This window comes from Aotus nancymaae, unplaced genomic scaffold (assembly GCF_030222135.1).
Source record: "Aotus nancymaae isolate 86718 unplaced genomic scaffold, 86718_ANA_hifiasm-v0.15.2.pri h1tg000028l, whole genome shotgun sequence".
NCBI lineage: Eukaryota > Metazoa > Chordata > Mammalia > Primates > Aotidae > Aotus > Aotus nancymaae.
This window is the reverse complement of record NW_026988441.1, coordinates 10,067,676-10,086,507: the sequence shown is the minus strand read 5'-3', so window position 1 is coordinate 10,086,507 and position 18,832 is coordinate 10,067,676. Positions and strand designations below refer to the sequence as shown.

General features: G+C 57.2%; 1 protein-coding gene across 1 annotated transcript; it reads left to right on the top strand.

Moving 5' to 3' along the window:
* Positions 1-4,864: 4,864 nt before the first annotated feature.
* Positions 4,865-18,286, top strand: BCAM (basal cell adhesion molecule (Lutheran blood group)). The gene is made up of 15 exons (XM_012446557.3): positions 4,865-4,959; positions 7,025-7,146; positions 8,016-8,250; positions 8,337-8,407; positions 9,108-9,204; positions 9,290-9,472; positions 10,006-10,142; positions 10,451-10,607; positions 15,232-15,347; positions 15,454-15,595; positions 15,766-15,902; positions 16,051-16,195; positions 16,287-16,431; positions 17,582-17,699; positions 17,794-18,286. The coding sequence occupies exons 1-15, from the start codon at positions 4,887-4,889 to the stop codon at positions 17,797-17,799; spliced, it is 1,884 nt and encodes a 627-aa protein (XP_012301980.1). The 5' UTR covers positions 4,865-4,886; the 3' UTR covers positions 17,800-18,286.
* Positions 18,287-18,832: the final 546 nt, after the last annotated feature.

The following is an 18,832-nucleotide window of genomic DNA, read 5'->3' as shown; positions in this document are numbered from 1 at the left end:
GAGCAGGAAGAATCCCGGCTGCTGGCCAGTAGTGGTGCCGCAACACAGTCACACCCAGAACCCGTCTGATGGGGTCATGCTAGTGATGACCACGCTGCCCCAGAAACAGGATGTGGCTGCTCTTCTCATTAGCTGTGGCCGGTAACAAATCACTTCACAACTTAGCCACAAATAACAGCAATCGTTGCATTAGGTCTTATGGTTGCTGTGAGCCAGGATTTGGAGAAAGGCATGGCTGGTTTGTTCTGGCTCAGGATGCAAATGCAATCAGTGATGCTTGAAGCAGGGCGGCTGCAGGTGCTGGACAGGTGGGCGTCTCTTTGTGGTCTCAGGGCCTCTCCCACCATGTGGTCTCTGCACTGGTCAGCTTGGGCTTCCCCACAACATGGCTGCCTCAAGGTAGTCAGACTATTTATATGGCTGCTGAAGACCCAGGCAGAAGCTACTTGGCCTTTTCTAGCTCATTTTGGGGATTCCACAACTTCTCTTCAGCTGAATTCTCTTGGTTACATGCAAGTCACCAAACTGCACAGATTTGAGAGAAGGGTGCCATAGACTCCACCTCTTGATGGAAAGAGTATCAGGCTCTGATTGTAGAAACACATGTGGGATGAAAGAGATTGTTGCAACGTGGTGAAACCCCATTCCTACCAGAAAACAAAAAAAACTAGGAGTGGTGGGGCACAGCTGTACTCACAGCTACTCAGGAGGCTGAGGTGAGAGGATCATTTGAGTCCTGGAGGACGACGCTGCAGTGAACCACGATCATGCCATTTCACTCCAACCCAGGTGACAGACCAAGACCCTGTCTCAAAAAGAAAAAAAAGATTGTTGTAGCCATCTTTGGAAAATAGAATCTGTCCCAGTTGCCATGCATGGCTGAAACAGATGGCCAATTCCTGATTCTTTTGCAATATTCAAAAGTGTGGAAGGGGCCGGGTGAAGTGGCTCATGCCTGTAATCCCAACACTTTGGGAGGCTGAGGCGGGTGGATCACCTGAGGTCAGGGGTTTGAAACTAGCCTGGCCAACATGGAGAAACCCCGTGTCTACTAAAAATACAAAATTAGTTGGGCGTGGCGGTACATGCCTGTAACCCCAGCTACTTGGGAGACTGAGGCAGGAGAATTTCTTGAACTTCGGAGGCCGAGGTTGCAGTGAGCCAAGATCGCACCATTGCAGTCCAGCCTGGGCAACAAAAGTGAAACTCTGTCTCAGGAAAAATGAAAAGGTAAGTCTGGCCAAGCGTGGTGGCTCACATCTGTAATCCCAGCACTTTGGCAGGCCGAGACAGGAGGATCACTTGAGCCCAGTTTCAGAAAAGATAAGTCTTTTTTTTTTCTTTTTTAAAGACGGGGTTTCACCATGTTGGTCAGGCTGGTCTTGAACTCCCGACCTCAGGTGATCTGCCTGCCTTGGCCTCCAAAGTGCTTGGATTACAAGCGTGAGCCACTGCGCCTGGCCCCAAAAGATAAGTCTTACAAATTAAAATGTATGAGGATGGCCAAGCGTGGTGGCTTATGCCTGTAATCCCAGCACCTTAGGAGGCCAAAGTGGGCATATCACGAGGTCAGGAGATCAAGACCAGACCATCCTGACTAACACAGTGAAACCCCATCTCTACTAAAAATACAAAAAATTAGCCAGGCGTGGTGGCACGTGCCTGTAATCCCAGCTACTTGGGAGGCTGAGGCAGGAGAATCACTTGAACCTGGGAGGCGGAGGTTGCAGTGAGCTAAGATCATGCCATGGCACTCCAGCCTGGGCAACAGAGCAAGACTCCATCTCAACAACAACAACAAAATACACACAGATATATATACACACACACACACACACACACACAAGGATCTATACATGCGACAGCATGGATGGAATGAGAATGTTACTGAATTCAGTCCACAAGTATTGACTCATCCCCTCCTCATGCCAAGCACTGTTCTATACACAGGAGATGCAGTGGTGGACAAAAGCAAGTTCCTGTTCTTTTGCAAATTCTGGACAAGATAAACAAAAACTAACCAAACATCATTTATCTGGCAGCAATAGATGCTATCAAGGAAAATGCAAGCTAAGAGAAATAAGGAGTGGCTGGGATAAAAGGAGTTGCTATTCGATTTGATTTGATTTTGTTTGAGACAGGGTTTTACTCTTTCACCTAGGCTGGAGTGCAATGGTGCGATCACGGCTCACTGCAGCCCCGACCTTCCAGGCTCCAGTGATGGATCCTCACGTCTCAGCCTCCCATTTAGCTGGGACTACAGGCATGCACCACCACATCCAGTTAATTTTTGTATTTTTTGTAGAGACAGCATTACGCTATGTTGCCCAGGCTGGTCTCAAACTCCCAAGCTCACATGATCCTCGCGCCTCAGGCTCCCAAATTGCTGGGATTGCAGACATGAGCCCCTGAGCCTGGCCTGGACCTCAGCTTTTACCCTGAGTGAGACAGAAGTCATGGGAGGACCCTGGGGCAGAAGAGTGACATGAGTTGATTCACATTTAACAGGGATCCCTCAGGCTGTTTTGTGAGAATAAATTACAGGGGACAAAGGCAGATGATGTTACGAGACTGGTTCCTGCAAGTCTGCAAGGGGCCACGGCTGCTGTTTTGATGTTTCTGACTTTTCTCCTTCATACATGAGCCATAGAGTTGTCCTTCCTCACCTAGAACCTCAGCTGGCTAGGTTCTTTTTTTTTTTTTTTTTTTGAGACGGATTTTCACTCTCATTGCCCAGGCTGGAGTGCATTGGCGCAATCTCGGCTCACTGCAACCTCCACCTCCCGGGTTCAAGTGATTCGCCTGCCTCAGCCTCCTGAGCAGCTGGGATTACAGGCATGCGCCACCATGCCAGGCTAATTTTGTATTTTTAGTAGAGACACGGTTTCACCATGTTGGTCAGGCTGGTCTCGAACTCCTAAACTCAAATGATCCCACTGCCTCGGCCTCCCAAAGTGCTGGGATTACAGGCGTGAGCCAGCGCCACACCCGGTCTCAGTCTATGGCATTAATAGCATTATTTCCAAACTAAAATATCCAGTATCTGGGTCCACATTTCAGCTGCATGACTTTGGGCATGGTACTTAACCCTTCTAGGCTTCCGTTGTCTGTTTTGTAAAATGGGAACAAAATACCCATGAGTTCCTTTGTGTTGTGTATCCTGGGATGCTCCAGTTTGGGTGGAGTCTGCACGTGAGCTTGTGTGCCTTGCAAACCTTCCCTGAGCACCTGCACTGTGTCTGGTCTTGCGCTGGGCGGGGTGCCCAGGGGAGGAGCCCTTAGCTCACCACAACGATCAAGACATCCCTGGCCCTGCCCTCATAGGCTCACAGTCCACTGAGGGGGACAACCCATCCCCAGCCAGGGAACCCCCAGAGTGTGCAGGGCTGAGGTGGGGGAGCTCAGGGGGGGAAACTGACCCAGCCAGGGAAGGCAGACGGGGCTTCCTGGAGGAGGGGATGGTACAGCTAATCCTAAACGGTCATCTTTTCCGATGTAACAGTTGCTCTCTCGGATGGACTCAGTGGCTCATGCCTGTAATCCCAACACTTTGGAAGGCGAGAGGATCGCTTGAGCCCAAGAGTTGGAGACCAGCCTGAGCCACATAGTAATACCCTGTTTCTATTACAAACAACTACAAAAATTACCTGGGTGTGGTAGCACACACCTGTAGTCCCAGCTACTTGGGAGGCTGAAGTGGAAGGATTGCTTGAGCCCAGGAGGTGGAGGTTTCAGTGAGCTATGATTGCGCCACTGCACTCCAGCCTGGGTGACAGAGCAAGACCCTCTCTAAAAACAAAAAACAAAAGCGTTGCTCTCCCGTGTGGCCAATGGATAAAGCAACCTTGACCAGCCTAGTAACTCCCAGGCTCACCTGTAATCCGACACTTCTCTGTGTTTCTGAACAGGCAAAGCCCCCCCCATCCCCCCTTCTGACCACTGTCCCTGGCTAGCTTCTCCCAGGTAACTAGTGACATCTAGTGGGGGATTTTGTCCGAGTCTGACCTGGCCTGTAGGAGCCTCGTGCGGTCGGACCTGTGACCCCACCCTTCCGTGCCGCGGCTGGACTCCTCCCCCTTCCCGCAGGTGCCCTGGCCTCCTACCTACCCTCCTCACCTGCTCCCGCCAGCCCGACTCCTCCCCTCCCCACGAGGTTGCGAGGGAGTCGAGCCGAGAGCGGGAAGGAGAAAGGGAGGGTGGCATTCCTGGGATTCTCTGGATTGGGGGACGAGTGGGAGGGCCTTCCATGCGTGAGCAAGCGAGAGAGCACCCCGCACCCCACCCCCAGCACCATCATCAAAGTGGCCTAGGAGGAACTGGATTTGAAGACCGTTGGAGATAAGAGGTTAAACGGGTTGATTCCAGGCGACTGGGCAGAAGAGGAAAGCCGCCCAGAGCACTGACCACAGGGGAAGACATACTGGGAGCAGCTGCTGGGGGCCACTGGTTAGACTGGGAGAGGCCAGTGCAGGCCACCGGTTGCAGTGGGGTCTGCTGGTTAAAATCGACAATGCCAGCCTAGGCTGCTGGTCCCAGTGGGGACAAGTCCCCAAGTCAGACTAACGGGGAGAGGGTCCGCGATTGCCTGGGGAGAACCTAGCCCGGGTCACTGGCTACACGGGTCGATCAGGACCCCCGCTGCGGACGCTGGTCAGTTACCCGGGAGAGCCCTGGGCTTGGGGGCGGAGGGAGCCCCAAGCCTGGCCCCGTGCACTGGGAGGTCCACTCCGGGCAGTGGGAGGTCCTGGCCCCGCGCCCGGGCACAGGGGGACGAGGGGGGCCTGGGGGGCGGGGCGGGGCGGGGCTGCCGGGGGCGGGGCCTCTGGCTCCCAGCCCCGCAGCGGCCGATCTGCAGCCCGGACTCAGTCGCCGCCGCCGCCGTGAACATGGAGCCCCCGGACGCACCGGCTTGGGCATGCGGGGCGCTGTTGCTCGCAGTCCTGCTGGCGGCGCACCCAGGTATGGTTCAGGCTGAGAGCAAGGTGGGACTGGGTGGAGGCCCCTGGAGACCCCAGGAAAGCAAGGAGAAAGGGCTTTACGCCGACTCCAGGAAGCAAAATGTGGGGACCCCAAGGAGGAGGGATACGGGAGTGTTGGAAGGTTCGCCTTCCAGTGAGAGATCTGGGGACAGCCAGGCGGGAGAGCTGGGGATACCCAGGCGGTGGGTCAGAGACAACCAGAGAAGCCAGCCCCCTTCCCACTCGACACCCTGGAATCTGGGTCCCACCTGCCTCCTCCCTCAGGCCCTGAAATCTGGGCCCCCAGCCCCTCTTTCCTCAGACCCAGGAGTCCAGGCCTCCAGTGGCTAGAATGGCTTCCCCTGGGGCACAGAGAATCAAAACCCCAGGCCCTCCTCCCCCAAAGGTCCTCAAGTTTTGAGAGGGCCTGGGACCCCTTAGAGAATCGAGGACCACGTGTCCCAGCACCAGCGATCCATACATACTTAGGAATTCCCAGAGTCCAGTATAAAGAACCCGCCTCCCTCAGGAAGGGGCTGGAGCACCAGCCCCAGGCAGTGACAGTGGAACAAAATGTTTCCAAGTGACAGGCCCCCATCCTGGGGCCTCAGCTATTCACACACCTGCATGGGGACAGAGAGGAAGCCCTGGTGGGGGACCAGGGACAGAGGGACAGAGAGATGACAGGCTGAAAAAGAGAGAGGAAATCTCTGCCTGCACTTGCTGTCTGTGCCTCAGACTCAGCCCTAGGCACCCGCCTGACCCCCTTCGCCCCTCCCTGGGGACTGACTGGGGCCAGAGGTGAGTGCCTGGGAATCCAGGACCCTGGCACATTCACAGTCAACAGTGGGTCCCCAGGGGTAGGGCTGGGCCAGACTGAGCGGGGAAGGGAAGGGAGGTTCTAAGAACTGAGAACTGATGCCAGGATGCCAGCCCAGAGGGCGAGGGAGGGTGAGGTTTTTCTACAAGAATGACTCCACCAGGCCCCAGCCTCCTCTCCCTCTGCTCCCAGGAGTCCAGGCACCCCGCTTCCCAAGATCCTGGGCCTCAGCATTATCCTGTTGCAAGATGACTCACCTTATCCCATTTGCTGTTGTATCAAATGGAGAGGGGGGCCAAGAGGCGGTGGGGGGCTCTGGCTCCAGGCCGGGCAGGTCTCAGCCAGCCTGTCCCTCCCACATTCCTGAAACCTGCCCAGCCCTGTCCCCCCTCACCACCCCCACACACCCATCCCGCCTAAGCTCCAGGCCCAGCTGCAGCCCACACCCCAGCCCCTCACTCATGAGAGGGCGGAAGAAATCCAGGAGCTGAGAGGTGCAGGTGCAGAGAGAGGCAGAGACAGGGACAGAGATGAAGACCCAAAAGGGGAGACACACGCAGAGGTGGAGATCAGGATGGAGAGAGACATTTATCCAGCATCACGGAGATGGCCCTGCCCAGGGTGCTGGAGGCGAATGGCTGCGCCAGGCCTGGTCCTGCCCTGGGAAGGGGCATGTGCTCTGTGGGGTCAGCAAGGGCAGGTGCAGGATTACCCCACGAGTGTTCCTCGGAGGCTGCAAGGCCCTGTGCAGCCCAGGAGGAGCCCTGGGCTCTGTTAAGTGCAGAAAGAGTTGTGTCTGAGACCAGAGATGCAGGAGAAGGGATGCAGGCAAGATGACCTCAGGAATGAGGGGCTGGGGGCCTGGATTCCTGGGTCTGAGGGAGGAGGGGCTGGGGCCTGGACTCCTGGGCCTGAGGGAGGAGGGGCTGGGGGCCTGGACTCCTGGGCCTGAGGGAGGAGGGGCTGGGGGCCTGGACCCCTGGGTCTGAGGGAGGATGGGCTGGGGGCCTGGACCCCTGGGTCTGAGGGAGGATGGGCTGGGGGCCTGGACCCCTGGGTCTGAGGGAGGATGGGCTGGGGGCCTGGACCCCTGGGTCTGAGGGAGGATGGGCTGGGGGCCTGGACTCCTGGGTCTGAGGGAGGAGGGGCTGGGGCCTGGACTCCTGGGTCCCAGGGTAGAGGGGACCCTGTCTGGAGGGCTCCTCCTCTTGGTGTGGGGGATGATGGCTCAGTTGCCCTCTTGCAGATGCCCAGGCGGAAGTGCACCTGTCTGTGCCTCCGTTGGTGGAGGTGATGCGAGGAGAGCCCGTCACCCTGGACTGCACCCCTACGGGAACCCAGGACCATTATGTGCTGGAATGGTTCCTTGTGAGTGCTTGGGGCTGGGGTCGGGGGAGGGGGAGGGGCTGGAGTCAGGGCACAGCAGGGCCGAACAGGGTCATTCTCTCATCAGTGCCTATGGCCTGCAGAGATCCACCAAGCCACACTCTGTGTTACAGGTGGGGTTGCTGAGTCCCACCGAGGGGAAGGAATCTGCAGGGTGCCCCGTGTTTGGGCGAGGCTGAGTCTAGAATGAAGTGGTCCTGCTGTGGACTGCGGGCTCCTGAGAGAGAGAACGATCAGAGACAGACACCAAGAAAGCAGGAGAGGCCGGGCATGGTGGCTCCCGCCTGTAATCCCAGCACTTTGGGAGGCCCAGGCAGGTAGATCACCTGGGGTTGGGAGTTCAAGACCAGCCTGACCAATATGATGAAACACCATCTCTATAAAAATACAAAAATTAGCCGGATGTGGTGGCAGATGCCTGTAATCCCAGCTACTTGGGAGGCTGAGGCAGGAAAATCACTTGAACCCGGGAGGTGGAGGTTGCAGTGAGCTGAGATTGCACCACTGTGCTCCAGCCTGGGCAACTGAGCGAGACTCCATCTCAAAAGATAAAAAGCAGGAGACTGGGGGGTCAGGGAGGACTAAAGAGAGAAAATTAGAAACAGGTGGGAGAGGGAGAGACCGAGAGGAGGAGGGATGGGGCCAGCTGAGATGGAGAAAATGAGATGGAGAATAGGAGGCAGAAAAAATCAAGAGCTGATAGGAGGCCGGGGCAGGAGGAGGTGGGGAGGGACAGAGGGACCAGAGACAGCCGTAATGCGAGGAAAAGAGGCAGAGCCAGGAGCCACAGAGAGAGAAGCTGAGGAGCGCGTGGACAGCCCGAGCTGAGAACCGCCCCCGCACGCCCGCAGACCGACCGCTCAGGAGCTCGCCCCCGCCTGGCCTCCGCGGAGATGCAGGGCCAGGGCTCGGAGCTCCAGGTCACAGTGCACGACAGCCGGGGCCGCAGTCCCCCATACCAGCTGGACCCCTGGGGGCGCCTGGTGCTGCCTGAGGCCCAGGTCGGCGACGAGCGAGACTACATGTGCGTGGTGAGGGCAGGGGCGGCAGGCACTGCCGAGGCCACCGCGCGGCTCAGCGTGTTTGGTGAGTGTCCTCGGGCATCCCCCAAAGGGAGGCAGGCAGGGAGGAGCACAAGGCAGGGGCTCCTGACACGAACGTCTTTTTCACAGCAAAGCCAGAGGCCACCGAGGTCTCCCCCAACAGAGGGACGCTGTCTGTGATGGAGGACTCTGCCCAGGAGGTATCTCTGGAGGGACCTTGGTTACAGGATTCTGGAGGAGGAGGGGACAAGGGCCTGGACTCCTGGTCGTGAGGGAGGAGGGGCTGGGGACCCCTGGGTAATAAAGGAGGAGGGGCAAAGCCAGGCATGGTAGCTCACGCCTGTAATCCCAGCATTTTGGGAGGCAGAGGAGGGCCTCAGGATCGCCTGAGGTCAGGAGTTCTGGACCAGCCTGGCCAACATAATGAAACCTGTCTCTACTAAAGATAAGAAAATTAGCCGGATGTGGTGGTGCACAACTATAATCCCAGCTACTCTGGAGGCTGAGGCATGAGAATCACATGAACCTGGGAGGCAGAGCCTGCAGTGAGCTGAGATCATGCCACTGCACTCCAGCCTGGGCCACAAAGGGAGACTCTGTGTCCCTCCCCACCAAAAAAAAAAAAGAAAGAAAGGAGGGGCAGAGGGGGAAGACGCCTGTGTCCTGGGAAGGAGAGAGCTGGGGGACCCAGAATCCTTGGTCCCTGGAGGATGGGGCTGGAAGCCTGGACTCTTCAGTCTGAGGAGTCGGGGACTAGGAGTTCGGACTCTGGGGTCCTGGGAGAGTCGGGAGTTAGGAGCACAGCTCCCGAGTCTGAGTAGGGAGAACTCCTGGGGGAGGAGGAGCCCCGACTTCAGAGCCCCAGCTCCGAGCCCAGGGCCATGCCTGTGTCTGCCTCAGATCGCCACCTGCCATAGCAGGAATGGGAACCCGGCCCCCAAGATCACGTGGTATCGCAACGGGCAGCCCCTGGCGGTGCCCGTGGAGATGAACCCAGGTGAGCGGCGCGGGAGCTCGGCAGGATGTGGGCTGGGATGGGCGACAGGACCTGGCTGACTGACACCTCCCTCTGTCTGTCCCAGAGGGTTACATGACCAGCCGCACGGTCAGGGAGGCCTCAGGCCTGTGGTCCCTCATGAGCACCCTCTACCTGCGGCTCCGCAAGGCCGACCGAGACGCCAGCTTCCACTGCGCCGCTCACTACAGCCTGCCCGAGGGCCACCATGGCCGCCTCGACAGCCGCACCTTCCAGCTCACCTTGCACTGTGAGTCTGTGCTGGCCTCTGACCTCAGATCTCAGGCTGCACACCTCATTGAGGCCTGACCCTCCAGCTGGTGGCCTGACACTCCCCTCTGGCCCTCCACCTCCCTACTTCATGCCAAAAAAATGTGCTAGTGCTGGCCACTGACCTCTGGCCTCAACAAGCCCCATCCCGACCTCTGACCTCTGACCTCTAACCTCTACTGAGCACCCTGGCCCCTATGGAGTTTATGACTAAACGGTGCTTTCCACACTCTCACCCTGAATTGGGGCCCCCTATGACATCTGGCCCCACGTCTCACAGTGGCCTGTCGCCCACACGGCTCTCTGACCCTGGACCTAGACTCTCAGTTTATTTCAACCTCTGAACTCTGGCACTTCATCTCTGAATAAGCGTGACCCTGAGGCTTGAAACCTATGAGCCTACCCTTTAACCTGCCATAGCCCTCTCCTGGGATGCGGGGTTGACCCCTCGCCTTTACTCTAACCTTGACCCTTCCCCTGATGATGATTCCCATCTCCCTGCCCTTCCCTTAGATCCCACGGAGCACGTGCAGTTCTGGGTGGGCAGCCCGTCCACCCCAGCGGGCTGGGTGCGCGAGGGTGACACTGTCCAGCTGCTCTGCCGGGGTGACGGCAGCCCCAGCCCGGAGTACACGCTTTTCCGCCTTCAGGTGACCCACCCAAGGGTCCCTCTGGGATCCACTCCCCAGCCCCTGACCCCTGTGACCTACTAACCTGCATAACTTCTAATGTGGGACCTGGGAGGCCCCTGGCTTAGGCAGCCACCGGATCTGGTGGCCCACAACCTTTGACCCCTGATTTGAGAGAGTCAGGATTTAGCATGCAACCTGACCTAATGACCCCTGACCCCTGTTAGGGTCTGGCTTAGCATGACCCTAACCTGGTGGCTTCTGACCTAGGATAACCCTGCTGAACCAGGGTGGCTTCTGAGCCAGGTTCCTTGTCTCCGGTCTCCCAGGACAAGCAGGAGGAAGTGCTGAATGTGAATCTCGAGGGAAACTTGACGCTGGAGGGGGTGACCCGGGGCCAGAGCGGGACCTACGGCTGCAGAGTAGAGGACTACGATGCCTCGGAGGACGTGCAGCTCTCCAAGACGCTGGAGCTGCGCGTGGCCTGTGAGAGCCCCGGGGGAAGAGGAGGGCACGAGGGGTCCTGCCATCAGGGCCTCTGCGCCCTCCTGTCCACAGCCCTGAAATTGCTCTCTCATCCCACACACTCTGCCTTCAACCCTTTCACTGCATTTCTTTTTTTTTTTTTTTGAGACGGAGTTTTGCTCTTGTTGGCCAGACTGGAGTGCAATGGCGTGATCTTGGCTCACCACAACCTCCGCCTCCCAGGTTCAAGTGATTCTCCTGCCTTAGCCTCCCAAGTAGCTGGGATCACAGGCGCACGCCACCATGCTCGGCTAATTTTGTGTTTTTAGTAGACGGGGTTTCTCCATGTTGGTCAGGCTGGTCTTGAACTTCCGACCTCAGCTGATCTGCCCGCCTCTTTTCTTTCTTTTTCTTTTTTCTTTTTTGTTGTTGTTGTTGTTGTTGAGATGGAGTCTCGCTTTTGTCCCCCATGGTTTCACCGTGTTAGTCAGGATGGTCTCAATCTCCTGACCTCATGATCTGCCCACCTCGGCCTCCCAAAGTGTTGGGATTACAGGCATGAGCCCCGGAGCCCGACCCCTACCGTCTGTTTCTAACCAATCTCTTGACTCCCAGCTTCTAAGAGCGCTTTTCAGTTCACTTGCATCCAAGCCCTGGTAGAAGGCTGGATGCTCCCTTCACACTCCTTGCCTGTCCCTTCCTGGGGTAAACCCTGCACCAGATACTGGGGACACACTGTGACCAAGACAGGCCGGCCCCTGCATTTCAGTAAGGGAGACAGACGGTAAATGCTAACCGAGCCCTTTCAGTAGCAATGGGGTATCCACAGGTGAGATCGCCAATAAGAGAGATGGGGAAGGGATTATTGTAGGCATTGGGTGTTGCAGTCGGCTTTCCTGGGAAGCAGATTCTGACTTGGATGTTTTCAGGCAGGAGGTTTATGGGAAGTACCCCAAGATCCATACCTCTTGGGTCTAGGGAGGTAAAGGAAGCAAGATTTGGCAGGAGGAGAAGTTGGACTGAAGTTTAAAGAAGGCCTTGGGCAGGGCACAGTGGCTCATGCCTATAATCCCAGCACTTTGGGAGGCTGAGGCAGGAGGATTGCTTGAGCCCAGGAGTTCAAGGCCAGCTGGGGCAACATAAGGAGACTCCGTTTGTACAAAAAAAAATTTTTTTTTTGAGACGGAGTTTCGCTCTTGTTACCCAGGCTGGAGTGCAATGGCACGATCTCGGCTCACCACAACCTCCGCCTCCTGGGTTCAGGCAATTCTCCTGCCTCAGCCTCCTGAGTAGCTGGGATTACAGGCACGCGCCACCATGCCCAGCTAATTTTTTGTATTAGTAGAGACGGGGTTTCACCATGTTGACCAGGATGGTCTCGATCTCTTGACCTCGTGATCCACCCGCCTCGGCCTCCCAAAGTACTGGGATTACATGTACAAAAAAAATTTAAAAACTATTCAACGTGAGGAAGCTAAAAAAAGAATTAAAACTTAGCCAGGCATAGTGGCACACACCTGCAGTCCCAGCTACCAGGAGGTCCGGGTGGGAGAATTGCTGGAGTCTAGAAGGTTGAGACTGCAGTGCGCCTAGATTGTGCCACTGCACTCCAGCCTGAGCAACAGAGAAAGACCCCATCTCAGGAAAAATAAAAATAGGTCAGGCACAGTGGCTCAGGCCTGTAATCTCAACACTTTGGGAGGCCGAGGTGGGTGGATCACCTGAGGTCAGGAGTTCAAGACCAGCCTAGCCATCATGGTGAAACTCCATCTCTACTAAAAAAAAAAAAAAAAAATAGGCATGGTAGTGGGTGCCTGTAATCCCAGCTCCTCAAGAGCCTGAGGCAAGAGAATCACTTGAACCCGGGAGATGGAGGTTGCAGTGAGCCAAGATTGTGCCATTGCACTCCAGCCTGAGTAACGAGCGAGACTCTGTCTCAAAAAAAAAGAAGGCCTCGGTCAGCCCCACAGGCACTTGGATTCCAGGATGGCCCTTCACAGTTGTCCCCAGTTGGGGTGAGGGGCTGGGCCTTAATACCCATACATCGGCCACTCCACAGAGGTGTTGGCCTTAGGCAAGAGGCTCTCAGCAGCTGAGGCAGTTCCCAGAGAGCGCTGACAGCTGCAGGCTGACAGCTGTCGTCTTTCTCAGCAGCTGGCGGAATAAGTCCTTCCGTGCTGTAGGAAAGATCTGGGTGTCCACAATAGGGGAGGTGGGGGAAGCCTCTGAGAAGAGACATTTGAGTGAGAAAACACAGTGGACTCAGAAGCACAGAGAGTGGCCAGGTGAGCTGGCTCACACCTGTCATCCCAGCACTTTGGGACCCCAAGGCAGGTGGATCACCTGAGGTCAGGAGTTCAAGACCAGCCTGCCCAACATAGTGAAACCCCGTCTCTACTAAAAATACAAAATTAGCCAGGTTTGGTGGTGGGCGCCCGTAATCCCAGCTACCCAGGAATGTGAGGCAGGAGAATTGCTTGATCTTGGGAGGCAGAGGTTGCAGTGAGTTGAGATCACGCCATTACGCTCCAGCCTGGGCGACAGAACGAGACTCAGTCCCCCAAAAAAGAAAGAAAAGAAATGCGGAGAGTTACAAGAAGAGCACTGTAGGCAGAGTGAGCAAGCAAGTGCAAAGGCCCTGAGGCAGGTCCAAGTTGGCCTACTCAAGAAAAACAGCAAGAGAACAAGGTAGCTGGAGCACAGGGAGAATGCTGGAGAGTGGGAGCTGCTTCAAGAGGCGGGTGAGGGCCAGACCAGGCAGCATGCTGTAGGCTCCCTCGAGAAGTTTGGCCTGGATGCCGGGAGTACTGGGGAGCCACTGCAGGGTTTGATGCAGAGGGGAGGGCTGACCAACGTGTGTTTCAAAGAGATCCCTCTGGCTGTTCGGTAGAGGATGGATAGAGGGAGCAGCAGCCTAGTGAAGAGGTGGTTGGGATAGTCAAACCTGGGGCCAGAGACGGAAGAAAGTGAGAGATCTGTCCTGGGAACAGATCAGATAAAGACTTGCTGAGGCCAGGAGCAGTGGCTCACGCCTGTGATCCCAGAGCTTTGGGAGGTCAAGGCCAGAGGATCACTTGAGGCCAGGAGTTTAAGACCAGCCTGGCCAACATAGTAAGTACTTGTCTCTGTTTTTTTTTTTTTTTTCTGAGACGAAATCTCGCTGTCACCCAGGCTGGAGTGCAGTGGGGCGAATTCAGCTCACTACAACCTCGGCCTCCTGGATCCAAGCAATTCTTCTGCCTCAGCCTCCGGAGTAGCTGGGACTACAGGTGCATGCCACCATGCCTAGCTAATTTTTTTTTTTTTTTTTTTTTTTAGTTTTAGTAGAGACAGGGCTTCGCCGTATTGGCCAGGCTGGTCTTGAACTCCTGATTTCGTGATCCTCTGACCTTAGCCTCCCAAAGTACTAGGTTTACAGGCATGAGCCACTGTGCTGGGCCCTTGTCTTTATTTAAAAACAACAACAACAACAACAACAACAACAAAACCAGGCGCAGTGGCTCACGCCTCTAATCCCACCACTTTGGGAGGCCGAGGCGGGTGGATCACGAGGTCAAGAGATCGAGACCATCCTGGTCAACATGGTGAAACCCCGTCTCTACTAAAAATACAAAAAATTAGCTGGGCATGGTGGCGCGTGCCTGTAATCCCAGCTACTCAGGAGGCTGAGGCAGGAGAATTGCCTGAACCCAGGAGGCGGAGGTTGCGGTGAGCCGAGATCGCGCCATTGCACTCCAGCCTGGGTAACAAGAGCAAAACTCCGTCTCAAAAAAAAAAAAAAAAAAAAAGCCGGGTGCGGTGGCTCACGCTTCTAATCCCAGCACTTTGGGAGGCTGAGGGGTGAATCACCTGAGGTCGGGAGTTCAAGACCAGCCTAGCCAACATGGTGAAACCCTGTTTTTTTTTTAAGATGGGGTTTCACCATGATGGCCAGGCTGGTCTTAAACTCCCAACCTCAGGTGATCCACCCACCTCGGCCTCCCAAAGTGCTAGGATTACAGGCGTGAGCCACCGCGCCCGGCCAAACCCCATCTTTACTAAAAATACAAAAATGTAGCCGGGCATGGTGGCGCATGCCTATAGTCCCAGCTACTCAGGAGGCTGAGGCAAGAGAATCTCTTGAACCCGGGAGGCAGAGGTTGTAGTGAGCCAAGATCATGCCATTGCACTCCAGCCTGGGCGACAGAGTGAAACTCTGTCTCAAAAAAATTAATTAATTAATTAATTTTAAAAAAGCTTTGCAGATAGGATGTTTGGGGTGTCAGGTAGGTTATCCCAAGGGTTGGGGTTTGAGCCAAAGGTTTGGGTGCTGAAGTCACAAAAGGAACACCTCCCCGCACTCAGGTTATACAGCAACCTTGGGCTCAGATGTCAGCTCTGAAGAAAAGTAATTGACTTGGATATGTATTTTGGGGTCCAAATATATGGACCCCAACTGCTCGGTGTAGACTGCTAGGTTTTTGGTTGGAGGGCCTGGCTGGGAGGATGGAGATTTCATGGAGATGGGGAAACCAGGAGGGATGCCTGCTGTTCTCTGCTTCCAACCGTCCACTCGTGTTTGTACCCCCGATGGCCCCTGCAGAGCCCCTGACTGAGAGGGTGGGGCTCTGGGAAGAGTGACAGACTGTCTGTCCTCCCACTGCAGACCTGGATCCCCTGGAGCTCAGTGAGGGGAAGGAACTTTCCTTACCCCTGAACAGCAGTGCAACCGTGAACTGCTCCGTGCAAGGCCTGCCCACCCCTGCCCTACGCTGGACCAAGGTGAGAGGGAAAGGAGCCCCCTTGGGCCCTGCACCTGCACCCTCCCCTCTCCCCTCGCTCCTGGGCCTCTCACCACATCCTCCTCCTCCTCCTCTGCCCTCCCCAGGACTCCGTTCCCTTGAGCAATGGCCCCATGCTGTCACTCAGTTCCATCACCTTCGATTCCAATGGCACCTATGTATGTGAGGCCTCCCTGCCCACAGTCCCAGTCCTCAGCCGCACCCGGAACTTCACACTGCTGGTCCAAGGTTCAGGGGGTGGGGAGGGGGTGGGCTTGTATGAGGACAGTGTGGGACTTGGGGCCTGGACAAACAGGACGCGTCCCTGTGCTCCTGGCCGGGGCCTCTGTCTTCTGCTCGATTCCTCTCTTCTCTCTCCCTCCTCTCCCTTCACTTTCTATCCATCCCACCAACCACAGGCTCGCCAGAGCTAAAGGCAGCGGATACGGAGCCCAAGGCAGGCGGCAGCTGGAGGGAAGGAGACGAGGTCACGCTCATCTGCTCTGCCCGCGGCCATCCAGAGCCCAAACTCACCTGGAGCCAGCTCGGGGGCAGCGTAAGGGACCTTCCTCTCCACCCTGAACCTCCCCTCGGTCACCCACGCATCACATCCTCCTCTCCACTTCCGGGGGACTGGAAGTCACCTCTGCCCTCACCCCTAGCCCTTGACCCCACGGTCTGGGGCCTGATTGGAGCCTCCACAGCCCGCAGAGCGGGTCCCCGGAAGGCAGGGCTGGGTGAGCAGCTCTCTGACCCTGAAAGTGACCAGTGCCCTGAGCCGTGACGGCATCTCCTGTGAGGCCTCCAACCCCCACGGGAACACGCGCCACGTCTTCCACTTCGGCACCGGTGAGTGACTGAGGTGGTGGCGGAGGAGCCGGGCGTGGGGCAGACAGAGCCCGCTGCCTGACCCCTGCCTCTCTCCACCCTGTCCCTGCAGTGAGCCCCCAGACCTCCCAGGCTGGCGTGGCCGTCATGGCTGTGGCCGTCAGCGTGGGCCTCCTGCTCCTCGTCGTTGCTGTCTTCTACTGCATGAGACGCAAAGGGGGCCCCGGCTGCCGCTGCCGGCGAGAGAAGGGAGCTCCGTGAGTGGCCTGCTGTCTGCAGTGACCACATAGCCTAACCCATCCCCCCTCAACCCCAAGCTCAACTCACAACCAACCTTAACCACATCTATCCTCTACCCCGGAGCCCACCACATCCACCCCCATCCGAAACCCATCCTCATCCCCCCCATCCCCAACCCACCCCCATCCCCACCCCATCCTCATCCCCACCCCATCCCCACCCCATCCTCATCCCTACCCCATCCCCACCCCATCCTCATCCCCACCCCATCCCCAGCCCATCCTCATCCCCACCCCATCCCCAACCCATCCTCATCCCCAACTCCATCCCTAAGCCATCCTCATCCCCAACGGCAGCCCCAAATCCAACTCACACGTCCCCAACTCCATCCTCATCCCCAGCTACAGCCCCAAACCCTGCCCAGAGCCATTCCCAAACCTGTCCTCAAGCCAAACTCAACACCATCCCCCTCTCCAATCTCCTCTCCTTCCCCCAGCTCAGCCTCATCCCTAACTCCATTCCTGTCTCCCATCCCAACCCGACCCTCAACCTCCCCTCAACTCCAATCCATAACCTGCTTCGAACCATCCCCATCTGAGCTCCTCTCCAGGCCAGGCCACATCCCCATCCTCCCCTGACCTCCAGCCCCAGCTCCTATCGTGCCCCTGAGCTCACCCTTAACTCCAACTTCTCCAATCCCATCTCTCACCATCCAGCCCTCATCTAAGCCACTTCCCAGCCCTAGACCCCCACCATCCCCAAGCCAACTTCACCCACATCCCCATTCCCCATTCTCGACTCCAACCCCAACCCCAACCGCTAAGCCTCTCCCAGCCGCTCCTCAGCTAACCTCTTCTCCAGCCCCACCACATGGCTGTCCTCATCTCCAATTCGTAACCATCCAAGACCATCCCAGATCGATCCCAAAGCCAGCTCCAGCTACATTCCCATCTCCAACCCCAATAGCATCTGCATCCCCACGTCTAGCCCTGACCCCAGTGTCATTACCACCCCCTCACCCATTCCCATGCCATTCCCACCTAGCACACCCCCATCCTTACCTCCACCCCCAGCCGCCTCCTAGCCCCACCCACCCCCATCCTCAGCTCCTCCCCCTGCCTGGTGTACCTCCAACCCAACGCCTCCCCCGATGCCTCCTCCCTGCAGGCCGCCAGGGGAGCCAGAGCTGAGCCACTCAGGGTCGGAGCGGCCTGAGCAGACTGGCCTTCTCATGGGAGGTGCCTCTGGAGGAGCCCGGGGTGGCAGCGGGGGCTTCAGAGACGAGGTGGGTGAGGGCCTGGGCCCCCTGGTGAGAGGGACCTGCCGGGCAGTGGTGCAGCGCCTGTGGGCAGAGGCTGACCTCTCCGTCCGCTCTCCAGTGCTGAGCCAAGGACCTCCTAGAGGCCGTCCCTGGACCTGGAGCTGCAGGCATCAGAGAACCAGCCGTGCTCACGTCGCCCCCGCCCCCGCCTTCCCTCTTTCCTCTCCCTGCCCAGCCCTCCCTTCCTTCCTCTGCTGGCCAGGCAGGGACCCACAGCGACTGCCTGCCTCTGGGAGGGAAGGAGAGGGAGGGTGGGTGGTTGGGAGGGGGCCTTCCTCCAGGGAATGTGACTCTCCCAGGCCCAAGAATAGCTCCTGGACCCAAGCCCAGGGCCCGGCCTGGGACAAGGCTCCGAGGGTCTGCTGGCCTGGGCTATTTTTACCTCCCACCTCCCTTACTGGTCCCCCCACCTGACGCTGACGTCCTGCTGCAGAGTCTGACACTGGATCCCCGCCCCTGCCCCTGCTCCCGCTCCTGCCCCGCCCTACCGCCGCCCCACCCCATCATCTGTGGACACTGGAGTCTGGAATAAATGCTGTTTGTCACATCGACACTATCCTGTGGCCAGAGCTTCCTCTGGGAGGAGGGAGGGGAAGGGTGATGCAGGTGATTCTCCCCCTCAGCTGCCCCTCCCCGTCCGCCCTCTTGCAAGAGGACGGGAGAAGCCTGATGTCACAGAGAAAGAAATGAGACCGAGCTGGGCGTGGATCATTTTTGTAACCCCAGTGGTGGTGGCTCACACCTATAATCCCAGCACTTTGAGAGGCTGAGGCTGGAGGGTGGCTTGAGGCCAGGAGTTCAAGACCAGCCTGGGCAACATATCAAGACCCCATTGCTACAAATAATAATAATACAAAAATTAGCCAGGTGTGCCTATAGTCCCAGCTATTCAGGAGGCTAAGGTGGAAGGATTCCTTGAGCCCAGGAGTAGGAGGCTACAGTGAGCTACGATCACACCACTGCACCCCAGCCTGGGACACAGAGCGAGACACTGTGAAAAGAAAAGAAAAAGAAATGACAGCATGAGAGCCGGTGAGCACACAGACAGCGACTTAGCTGGCCGAGGGTGGAGGGAGAGATGCTGGGTCCCGAGGGCA